Genomic DNA, 12,675 nt, shown 5'->3' with positions numbered 1-12,675 from the left:
GCAAAGACCACCAGCATTGAAGCGATGCTCCTCCACCATCAACTCCACTGGACTGGCCATGTTGTCCGAATGCCTGATCACTGTCTCCCAAAGCAGTTGCTCTGCTCCGAACTCAAGAACGGAAAATGGAATGTTGGTGGGCAGGAAAAGAGATTTAAAGATGGACTCAAACCCAACCTTAAAAACTCCTGCATAGACACTGAGAACTGGGAAGCCCTGGCCCTTGAGCGCTCCAGCTGGAGGTCAGCTGTGACCAGCAGTGCTGTAGAATTTGAAGAGGCACGAATGGAGGGCAAAAGAGAGAAACATGCCAAAAGGAAGGCGCATCAAGCCAACCCCGACCGGAACCGCCTTCCACCTGGAAACTGATGCCCTCACTGCGGGAGAATATGCAGATCAAGAATAGGGCTCCTCAGTCACCTATGGACCCACCGCCAGGACACCGAACTTGGAAGACAATCTTACTCGGACAACAAGGGATCGCCTAAGTAAGTAAGACAGCGGAGGAAGGGGATGTACACAGATGGCCCAACGTGGGCTGTGTTTGCAACTCGATGCCATAGCCATTCTGTACTACATCCAATACCCAGGGATCCGTAGTAATTCTCTGATACGCGGGCAAAAAATTCTGAGACATGCTCCAAAAACTGTGCAAAGTTGCCAGGTATTCCTGAGACATATAAATGTCTCAGGCACCGTGATTTATTTCTCTTTCAACGGACCACGGTGATGAGTGAGTGTGAATGTGTATATAGTTCAGGAAATGTAAGTAAAGGTAAGAAAGCTGCTCGAAGTGAGCAGAAGATAAGGCAGATGATCTCCAGCCTCAAAGGAGTCGAACTAATTGCGGAGGCGACAACAACTGGATTCTATGTCTCCCCTTCTGGCCACTAGAGGCTGCCCATGGGCAAGCCAAGCCAAATGTGCCTCTCTCTGTTCGGATGGAATGAGCCCAAAAAAGAGATTTGTTTAACAATCCTTGGGAATCCCCCTGCCTCCTCCGCAGAGCAATTCTGCACCAAATTGAAATGAGAGCAAGCCAGCGGAAGAACATGAGAAATGTAGACGAGCAAAGGGACCCAAGATTAGAGGCAAGAGAGGGGCCGTTGCCAAGGCCACAAAGAAGAAAGGGTAGATAGATAGAGTAATATAGAGTAATATAGAGAGATGGTATATAGATAGGTATATAGATAGAGTGAAATAGAGAGATGACTGATTGATTGATTGAATGATATAGAGATATGGATAGATGATAGAATTAAAAAGATAGATCAATACAGAGATCAAAAGGTAAAGTGATAGAGATCAATGGAGCGAGAGAGGTAGATCGAGGTGATAGATAAGGGAGGGTGGCTGAGAGAGTGTAGAGAGATGAGTAGATAGATAAAAAGATAATGTGATAGACAGATAGATAGATAGATAGATAGATAGATAGATAGATAGATAGAGAGATGATAGACAGACAGATAGAGAGGATAGAGGTATATAAAGAGAACATAATGGATGGGTGGAGAGAAAGAGAAGAGAAAGGATGTATAGCTAAATGGATAGAGAGATAGAGTTATATAGAAAGAAGATAATGGATGAATGGATAGAGAGATAGATAGACAGACAGACAGACAGACAGACAGAGGGATATAGAGAGAACATGATGAATGGATGGATGGATGGATGGATGGATGGATAGATAGATAGATGTATAAACAGATGGAAAGAGAGATAAAGTGATATAGAAAGAAGATGATGGATGGATGGATGGATGGATAGGTAGATAGATAGATAGATAGATAGATAGATAGACAGACAGACAGAAGGATATAGAGAGAACAAGATGGATGGATGGATGGATGGATGGATAGAGAGAGTGATATCGAGAGATGACTGCTAGTATAATTAAAGAAATAGAAAAGGTGATCAAAAGATAGAGTGATAGATATCGATAGATATAGATAGAGAAGCTGGTAGATAGAGGGGGTGGTAGAGAGCGTGTAGATAGGTAAATAGAAAGATAGAGTGATATAATTGATTGATTGATTGATTGATTGATCGATATGATTGATAGATACATAGAGTGATATAGAGATGATATAGAGATAGATAGAGAGATATAGAGAGAAGACAATGGATGAACAGACGATTGGGAGATAAAGTGATATAGAGAGAAGATGAAGGATGGCTGGATGGATGGATAGACAGATAGATAGGGGATAGGGGTATATAGAGAAATAATAATGGATGATGGATAGAGATATAGATAGATAGATAGATAGATAGATAGATAGATAGATAGAGTGATATAGAGAGAAGAACATGGATGTATAGATCGATAGATAGAGAGAACATGATGGATGGATGGATGGATAATGGATAGATGTGTAGACAGACAGGCAATGGGTCTGTATTGTCCACCAGAATGGACCAGATCCGACCAAGCAATGGGTCTATATTCTCCATCATAATGGACCTGGCCCGACCAGATAATGGGTCCTCCAGAATGGACCCGATCCGACCAAGCAATGGGTGTATCTTCTGTGTCTATATATTCTGCGTCTATATTCAATGGGTCTATATCCTTGGCTGTGAAACTCCCTCCCCAGGGATATTAGATCAACCCCCTCCCTCCTGACCTTCTGCAAGAAAGTGAAAATGTGGCTTTGTGACCAAACTTTTAGAGAAGTTATGCAATACATAGACTTGGAACAAGGGGTAATGACCATTGGAACTGCCCGGACTACACTCGTGGATTTCATGTTTAACGCTGAATGTATTATTTTTAAATGTTTTAATTGTTTTCAATGTACTTTTAAATACTATTTTAATATTTATTTAAGTGTACATTGTGTTTTAAGGTATGTAAAGCCACCTTGAGTCCTTTCTGGGGTGAGAAAGGTGGGGTAGAAATGTCATAAATAAATGAATGAATAAATACATTCTGCATCAGAATGGACTCGTTCCGACCAGGCAATTGATCTATATTATCCAACAGAATGGATCCGATCCAACCAGGCAATGGGTCTATATTCTCTACCAGAATGGACCCAATCCGACCAGGCCATGGGTCTGTATTCTCCACCGGAATGGACCCGATCTGACCAAACAATGGGTCTATATTCTCCATCAGAATGGACCCGATCCGACCAGGCAATGGGTCTGTATTCTCCATCAGAATGGACTCGATCTGACCAGGCAATGGGTCTATATTCTCCATCAGAATGGACCCGATCTGACCAAGCAATGGGTCTATATTCTCCATCAGAATGGATCCGATCCGACCAGGCAATGAATCTATATTCTCCATCAGAATTGACCCGATCCGACCAGGCAATGGGTCTGTATTCTCCACCAGAATGGATCCGATCTGGCCAAGCAATGGGTCTATATTCTCCATCAGAATGGACCCGATCCGACCAGGCAATGGGTCTGTATTCTCCATCAGAATGGACTCGATCTGACCAAGCAATGGGTCTATATTCTCCATCAGAATGGACCCGATCCAACCAGGCAATGGGTCTGTATTCTCCATCAGAATGGACTCGATCTGACCAGGCAATGGGTCTATATTCTCCATCAGAATGGACCCGATCTGACCACGCAATGGGTCTATATTCTCCATCAGAATGGATCCGATCCGACCAGGCAATGAATCTATATTCTCCATCAGAATGGACCCGATCCGACCAGGCAATGGGTCTGTATTCTCCACCAGAATGGATCCGATCCGGCCAAGCAATGGGTCTATATTCTCCATCAGAATGGACCCGATCTGACCAGGCAATGGGTCTATATTCTCCACCAGAATGGACCCGATCTGACCAAGCAATGGGTCTACATTCTCCATCAGAACAGACCCGATCCAATCAAGCAATGTGTTTATATTCTCTACCGGAACAGACATAATCTGACCAAGCAATGGGTCTATATTCTCCATTAGAATGGACCAGATCTGAACAAGCAATGGGTCTATATTATCCAATAGAATGGACCTGATCCAGCCAAGCAATGGGTCTATATTTCCTATCAGAATGGACCCGATCCGACCAAGCAATGGGTCTATATTCTCCATCAGAATGGCCCGATCCAACTGAAAAATCATGTTTTTTCCACCAAAATGGACACAATCCAAGCAAGCAATGGGCCCATATTCTCCACCAAAGTGGCCCCAATCCAAGCGATCAGTCATCTGTATTCTCTAATGGACCTAATAGAAACCAACAATGGGTCTACATTTTCCTTCAGAAGACCGATGGTTATATGAGATGGATCTGCTTTGGGTTTTAGTCCGAAACTTTATGGGAGATATACATGGTTCTGTAAGACAGGTCTGCTTTGGTTTTAGTCCAGAACTTTATGGGAAATATACATGGCTCTATAAGATGGATCCGCTTTGGGTTTTAGTCCAGACCTTTATGGGAGATATACATGGTTCTATAAGATGGATCCGCTTTGGGTTTTAGTCCGGAACTTTATGAGAAAAATACATGGTTCTATAAGATGGATCCGCTTTGGGTTTTAGTCCGGAACTTTATGAGAAAAATACATGGTTCTATAAGATAGACTCCCCCCCCCAAACACACCCCTTTATATCCCATAATGCCCCCCCCCCCCACGTTTAACACTCCCCCATTGACAACCTGTGCAAACTCCTATTGGCCAATATAGAAACATCACTGAAGGCATTCTCCCATTGGGAGAGAGAGATCAGTTGAGCAACAGGCCATAGAGTTGGTGGGGCGGGATTGGAGAGAGCAGCATGGAAGGCATTGGAAAAAAAGGATTGGAGGCAATGGAGGACAAGAGTGGAGAGTTGCGTGGGGCTGATCAATAGGGATCAATTGGAGAAGAGTCTTGTCAACATTAGTCTTTGTCAACACTGATCAATAGAGATGCCTGGATTGATGAATGGCCCATAGAGATGTAGTGATAAATTGATAAAAACAGATAGATAGATAGATAGATAGATAGATAGATAGATAAGGTGATAGATAAAAGAGGATGATCAAGAGAGTACAAATATAGATAGAGGATGGATGGATGGATGGATGAATAGATAGAGTGATAGAGAAAGAAGATGATGGATGGATGGATGGATGGATAGATAGATAGATAGATAGATAGATAGATAGATAGATGATAGATAGATAGATGGATAGAGGGATGTAGAGAGAACATGATGGATGGATGGATGGATGGATGGATAGGGTGATATAGAGAGAAGACAATGGATGTATTGATAGATGGCTAGATGGATCGATGGTTGGAGTTATATGCAGTGGAGGGGGGTTGCAATGGAGGGGGGTCCTGGAGCCATGGGAGTGGGGTCTTGTCCACATCAGGGTGGGGAGTTGAATAGATAGATAGATAGATAGATAGATAGATAGATAGGACAATGGATGTATACATAGATGAGTGGTTCCCAATGTTTGGTCCTCTAGTTGTTTGGGACTTCAAGTCCCAGAAATCCCAGCCAGTTTACCAGCTGTAAGGTGTAGGTAGATAGATGGATGGTGTAGATAGATAGATGGACTGATGTATGGATGGATGTATAGATAGATAGAGGGCCAGAGAGAGAAGTGATAGACAAATAGTTCTATGGATGAAGACTGCAATGGAGGCGTTCGTGGAGGTGTGGAAGTGGGGTTTTGCTACCTATCAATGAATGGATGGATGGATGGAAGGATGGATAGATGAATGGTCATGTTTACCTTTGAGCTCGTCCTCAGGGATGTCGGGGGTAATGGATAGATAGATAATGTGATATAGAGAGAAGACAACAAATGTATTGCTCGGTGGATAGATAGATGGATGGATGGATACACAGAGTGATATGAAATGGAGGAAGGGTTCTGGAAGTGTGGGAGTGGGGTCTTGTCTTGTCCACATGCGGGGGAGGGGGGAGTTGAATGGATGAATGGATAGATAGATAGATAGATAGATAGGGAAGACAATAGAAGTATAGCTAGATCAGTGGTTCCCAACCTTTGGTCCTCCAGATGTTTTGGACTTTAAGTCCCAGAAATCCCAGATAGCTTAGCAACTGTAAGGAATTGTGGGAGCTGAAGTCCAAAACACCTGGAGGACCAAGGGTTGGGAACCACTGATGTAGAAAGATGGATGGATGGACGGATGTATAGATAGATAGAGGGACAGAGAGAGAAGTGATAGATGAATAGGTGTATGGATGAAGACTGCAATGGTGGGGGGTCCTGGAGGCGTGGTAGCATGGTCTTGATGCCCATCAAGCTATCAATGAATAGGTGGATGGATAGGGTGATACAGAGATTAGATAGATAGATAGATAGATAGATAGATAGATAGATAGATAGATAGATAGATAGGCAAGACAATGGTGTATACATAGATCAGTGGTTCCCAACCTTTGGTCCTCTAGTTGTTTTGGACTTCAAGTCCCAGAAATACCAGCCAGCATACCAGTTGTAAGGTGTAGGTAGATAGATGGACGAATGGAAGTATAGACAGATAGAGGGACAGAGAGAGAAGTGGTAGATAAATAGGTCTATGGATGAAGACTACAAAGGAGGGGGCTCCTGGAAGTGTGGGAAGGTGGTCTTGATGCTCATCAAGCTATCAATGGATGGGTGGATGGATAGGGTGGTACAGAGCTTAAATAGATGATAGATAGATAGATAGATAGATAGATAGATAGATAGATAGGGAAGACAATGGATGCATAGATAGACAAGTTGTTCCTCCAGTTGCTTTGGACTTCAAGTCCCAGAAATCCCAGCCAGCTTACCAGCTGTAAGGTGTAGGTAGATAGATGGGATGGTATAGATAGATAGATGGACTTATGTATGTATGTATGTATGGATAGATAGATAGATAGATAGATAGATAGATAGATAGAGGGCCAGAGAGAGAAGTGGTAGATCAATAGGTCTGTGGATGAAGACTGCAAAGGAGATGCGGGAAAGTCCTGGAGATGTGGGAACGTGGTCTTGATGCCCATCAAGGTATCAATGGATGGGTGAATGGATAGGGTAATAGAGATTAGATAGCTAGATAAATAGATGGATGGATGGATGGATAGATGGATAGATAGATAAGACAATGGATGCATAGATAGACCAGTGGTTCCTCCAGTTGTTTTGGACCTCAAGTCCCAGAAATCCCAACTGTAAGGTGTAGGTATATAGATGGATGGACGGAAGTATAGACAGAAAGACGGACAGAGAGAGAAGTGGTAGATAAATAGGTGTATGGATGAAAACTGCAAAGGAAGGGGGTCCTGGAGGCGTGGGAACGTGGTCTTGATGCCCATCAAGCTATCAATGGATGGGTGGATTGATAGGGTGATACAGAGATTAGATAGATAGATGGATGGATGGATAGATGGATAGATGGACGGATGGATGGGGAAGACAATGGATACATAGATAGACCAGTGGTTCCTCCAGTTGTTTTGGACTTCAAGTCCCAGAAATCCCAACTGTAAGGTGTAGGTATATAGATGGATGGACGGAAGTAAAGACAGATAGATGGACAGAGAGAGAAGAGGTAGATAAATAGGGGTATGGATGAAAACTGCAAAGGAGGGGGTCCTGGAGATGTGGGAACGTGGTCTTGATGGCCATCAAGCTACCAATGGATGGATAGGGTGATACAGAGATTAGATAGATGGATGGATGGATGGATAGGGAAGACAATGGATACATAGATAGACCAGTGGTTCCTCCAGTTGTTTTGGACTTCAAGTCCCAGAAATCCCAGCCAGCTTACCAGCTGTAAGGTGTAGGTAGATAGATGGATGGAGGGAAGTATAGAGAGATAGAGGGACAGAGGGAGAAGTGGTAGATGGATGGGTCTATGGATGAAGCCTGCCCTGGAGGGGGCTCCTGGAGGGGCCCCCCCAAGCGACCCAGGGGTGGTCTTGGTGTTTACCTTCGAGCTCGTCCTCGGGGATGTCGGGGGCGTCGCGGGGGCCGCGTTCCTGGGCGGCCAAGAGGTTGGGCAGCGTGTAGATGCCGCGGTACATCAAGGCGGCGGTCACCGGGTGGAACGGCATCCTGGGGGAAGGGGTCGCGGCCAGGGGCCCCCCTTGGCATCCAGGAAGGAATCAAGGAAGGACGGAGGAAAAACGGAGAGGAAGCCTTCCTTCTCTGCCTGCCTCACTCACTCACGCCTTCATTCACATTCCAGGCACGCGTCCCCTTCCCTCGTTCTCTCCTCCTCCTTCTCCTCCTCCTCCTCCTCCTCCTCTCCAATGCGCATCACACATTGGGGAAGGAGGGAAGGAAGGAAAACAGGGAAGGAGGAATGAATGAGTGAGTGAGTGAGTGGAAGGAAGGAAGGCTAAAGCAAGGCAAAGAAGAGCCTTCTCCCCCCTCTCTCTCTTCGGGGAGAGAAGGCGGGTTATCAATAAAGTCTTATTATTATTATTATTATTATTATTATTATTATTATTATTATCTCCCCAGTTTCCTTCTCTCTCTCCTTCCTTCTCTCTCTCTCTTGTCCCCTTCCTTCCTTCACCTGTACAAGGCACACATCCCCTTCTCTCTCTTTCCCTCCTCCTCTTTGGCAAGGTGCATCGGAAGTAAGGAAGGAAGGTTGATAAGGAAGAGATAGGAAGGAAGGAAGAAGAAATAGGAGGGAAGGATTGAATAGAAGGAAGGGATAGGAAGGGAGAAAGGAAGATTGATGGATATAAGGAAGAGATAGAAAGGAGGAAGAGATAGGAGGGATTGAATAGAAGGAAGGAAGGTTGATGGATATAAGAAAGAGATAGATAGATAGATAGATAGATAGATAGGAAGGAAGGAAGAAGGAAGGAGGGAAGGAAGGATTGAATAAAAGGAAGGGATAGGAAGGAAGGAAGGAAGGAAAAGGGAAGGAAGGGAAAAGGAAGGAAGGAGAGGTGGAAAAAGAGGAAAGCAATAGGAAGGAAGGAAGGAAGGAAGGAAGGAAGGAAGGAAGGAAGGAAGGAAGGAAGGAAGATTGATGGATATAAGAAATAGATAGATAGATAGATAGATAGATAGATAGGAAGGAAGAGGGAAGAAGGAAGGAGGGAAGGAAGGATTGAATAAAAGGAAGGGATAGGAAGGAAGGAAGGAAGGAAGGAAAAGGGAAGGAAGGGAAAAGGAAGGAAGGAGAGGTGGAAAAAGAGGAAAGCAATAGGAAGGAAGGAAGGAAGGAAGGAAGGAAGGAAGGAAGGAAGGAAGGAGGGAAAGAAGGAAGATTGATAGATATAAGAAAGAGATAGATAGGTAGATAGATAGGAAGGAAGGAAGAAGGAAGGAGGGAAGGAAGGATTGAATAAAAGGAAGGGATAGGAAGGAAGGAAGGAAGGAAGGAAGGAAAAGGGAAGGAAGGGAAAAGGAAGGAAGGAGAGGTGGAAAAAGAGGAAAGCAATAGGAAGGAAGGAAGGAAGGAAGGAAGGAAGATTGATGGATATAACAAAGAGATAGATAGATAGATAGATAGATAGATAGATAGATAGATAGCAAGGAAGAGGGAAGAAGGAAGGAGGGAAGGAAGGATTGAATAAAAGGAAGGGATAGGAAGGAAGGAAGGAAGGAAGGAAGGAAAAGGGAAGGAAGGGAAAAGGAAGGAAGGAGAGGTGGAAAAAGAGGAAAGCAATAGGAAGGAAGGAAGGAAGGAAGGAAGATTGATGGATATAACAAAGAGATAGATAGGTAGATAGATAGGAAGGAAAGAAGAAGGAAGGAGGGAAGGAAGGATTGAATAAAAGGAAGGGATAGGAAGGAAGGAAGGAAGGAAGGAAAAGGGAAGGAAGGGAAAAAGAAGGAAGGAGAGGTGGAAAAAGAGGAAAGCAATAGGAAGGAAGGAAGGAAGGAAGGAAGGAAGGAAGGAAGGAAGGAAGATTGATAGATATAAGAAAGAAATAGATGGATAGATAGATAGATAGATAGATAGATAGATAGGAAGGAAGAGGGAAGAAGGAAGGAGGGAATGAAGGATTGAATAAAAGGAAGGGATAGGAAGGAAGGAAAAGGGAAGGAAGGGAAAAAGAAGGAAGGAGAGGTGGAAAAAGAGGAAAGCAATAGGAAGGAAGGAAGGAAGGAGATAGAATAAGAAAAGAGGGAAAGAAGGATTGAATAGAAGGAAGGGATAGAAAGGAAGGAAGGAAGGAAGATTGATGGATATAAGGAAGAGATAGATAGATGAGAGAAGAAGGAAGGAGGAAAGGAATGATTGAATAGAAGGAAGGTATAGGGAGGGAGGAGGAAGTGAGGAAAAAAGGAACTAAAGAAGGAAAGAAAGAAAGAAAGAAAGAAAGGAAGAAGGAAGATTGATGGATATAAGAAAGAGATAGAAAGGAAGTAAGAAAAGAGGAGGAGGGAAGGATTGAATACAAGGAAGGAATAGAAAGGAAGGAAGATGGAAGGATATAAGAGATAGATAGATAGATAGATAGATAGATAGATAGATAGATAGATAGGAGAGAGAAGAAGGAAGGAGGGAAGGAAGGATTGAATAGAAGAAAGGGATAGGAAGGAAGGAAGGAAAAAAGGAAGGAAGGAAGGATTGAATATAAACAAGGGATAGGAAGGAAGGAAGGAAGATTTATGAATATAAGAAAGAGATAGAAAGGAAGGAAGGAGAGAGGAGAAGGTAGGAAGGAAGGATTGTATAGAAGGAAGGGATAGGAAGGAAGGAAATGAGGGGAGGAAGGAAGAAAGATTGATGGATATAAGGAAGAGATAGATAGATAGATAGATAGGAAAGAGAGAGAAGAAGGATGGAGGGAAGGAAGGATTGAATAGAAGGAAGGGAAAGGAAGGAAGATTGGTTGATATAAGGAAGCGATAGAAAGAAGGGAAGAATGAAGAAGAAGGAAGGGGGAAAGGACGGAAGGATTGAATAGAAGCAAGGGATACGAAGGAAGGAAGGAAGGAAGGAGAGGAAGGGAAGATTGATGGAATACGAAAGAGATAGATAGGAAGGAAGGAAAGAGAGAGGAGAAGGAGGGAAGGAAGGGTTGTATAGAAGGAAGGGGAAGGAAGGAAGGAAGGAAGGAAGGAAGGAAGGAAGGAAGGAAGGAAGATTTATGGATATAAGGAAGAGATAGATAGACAGATAGATAGATAGGAAGGAAGGAAGAAGAGAGAAGAAGGAAGGAGGGAAGGAAGGATTGAATAGAAGGAAGAGATAGGAAGGAAGGTTGGTTGATGAATATAAGGAAGGAAAATTGATGCATATAAGGAAGAGATAGAAAGGAGTGAAGGGGGGAGAAGAAGGAAGGAACGAAGGATTGAATAGAAGCAAGGGATAGGAAGGAAGGAAGCGGGGAAGATTGATGGATATAAGAATGAAACAGAAAGAAAGAAAGAAAGAAAGAAAGAAAGAAGAGAGGAGAAGGGAAGGAAAGATTGTTTAGAAGGAAAGGATAGGAAGGAAGGAAGGAAGGAAGGAAGATTGATGGATATAAGGAAGACACAGACAGATAGTCAGATACAGGAAGGAAGGAAGGAAGGAAGGAAGGAAGGAAGGAAGGAAAGAGGAAGGAAGGAAGGAAGGAAGGAAGGAAGGAGGGAAGGAGGGAAGGAAGGATTAAATAGAAGGAAGTGATATGAAGGAAGGAAGGAAGATTGATGGATATAAGGAAGAGATAGATAGATAGAGAGATAGAGAGATAGATAGATAGATAGATAGGAGAGAGAAGAAGGAAAGAGGGAAGGAAGGATTGAATAGAAAGAAGGTATAGGGAGGGAGGGCGGAAGGGAGGAAGGAAAAAAGGAAGGAAGATTGATGAATATAAGGAAGGAAGATTGATGGATATAAGGAAGAGATAGACAGAAAGGAGGGAAGGAGGGAGAAGAAGGAAGGAGGAAAGGAAGGGACTACGGATTGACTAGAAGCAAGGGATAGGAAGGAAAGAAAGAAGATTGATGGATATAAGAAAGAGATAGATAGAAAGGAAGGAAGGAGAGAGGAGAAGGAGGCAAGGATTGTATAGAAGGAAGGGATAGGAAGGAAGGAAGGAAGGAAGATAGATAGATAGATAGATAGATAGATAGGAAGGATTGAATAGAAGGAAGGGATAGGAAAGAAGGAAGGAAGGAAGGTTGGTTGACGGATATAAGGAAGAGATAGATAGATAGGAAGGAAGGAAGGAAGGAAGGTTGATTGATATAAGGAAGAGAAACATAGAAAGGAAGGAAGGAGAGAGGAGAAGGAAGGAGGGAAGGAAGGAAGTACTGAATAGAAGGAAGGGATAGGAAGGAAGGAAGGAAGGAAGGAAGGAAGGAAGACTGATGAATATAAGGAAGAGATAGATAGATAGATAGATAGATAGGAAGGAGAGAGAAGAAGGAAGGAGGGAAGGAAGGATTGAATAGAAGGAAGGGATAGGAAGGAAGGAAGGAAGGAAGGAAGGAAGGAAGGGGGGAAGGAAGGGGGGAAGGAAGGTTGGTTGATGGATATAAGGAAGAGATACATAGGAAGGAAGGAAGGAGAGAGGAGAAGGAAGGAGGGAAGGATGAACAGTGGATTTAGGCTTTTAGTTTAGGACAGGGGAAAGTGCATCATAGGGCAACACTGTAGATGGAACAAACAGAAATGGGATAAATAGTCATTCTCAAAAGTCACATCAGAAGAGCCAAGTTTTCAAATTTTTCTTGAAGGCTACTAAGGTGGGGGCTTGTCTAATCTCACCAGGTAGTGTGTTCCAAAGGCAGGGGGTGGGCCCAG

At 43.4% G+C, this 12,675-nt stretch overlaps 1 protein-coding gene across 1 annotated transcript in view; it reads right to left on the bottom strand.

The window, feature by feature from the left end:
• Positions 1–8,248, bottom strand: part of CABP7 (calcium binding protein 7) — a 40,287-nt gene extending 32,039 nt beyond the window's left edge. The window contains exon 1 of the mRNA XM_060785200.2: positions 7,900–8,248. Coding sequence (XP_060641183.1) covers positions 7,900–8,023 — 124 coding nt within the window. The 5' untranslated portion in view covers positions 8,024–8,248. The remainder of the gene's footprint in view (positions 1–7,899) is intronic.
• Between the last annotated feature and the right edge of the window lie 4,427 nt (positions 8,249–12,675).

Source organism: Anolis sagrei, chromosome X (genome assembly GCF_037176765.1).
Source record: "Anolis sagrei isolate rAnoSag1 chromosome X, rAnoSag1.mat, whole genome shotgun sequence".
NCBI lineage: Eukaryota > Metazoa > Chordata > Lepidosauria > Squamata > Dactyloidae > Anolis > Anolis sagrei.
The sequence above is the reverse complement of the archived record's forward strand: the minus strand, read 5'-3'. Positions and strand labels throughout refer to the sequence as shown.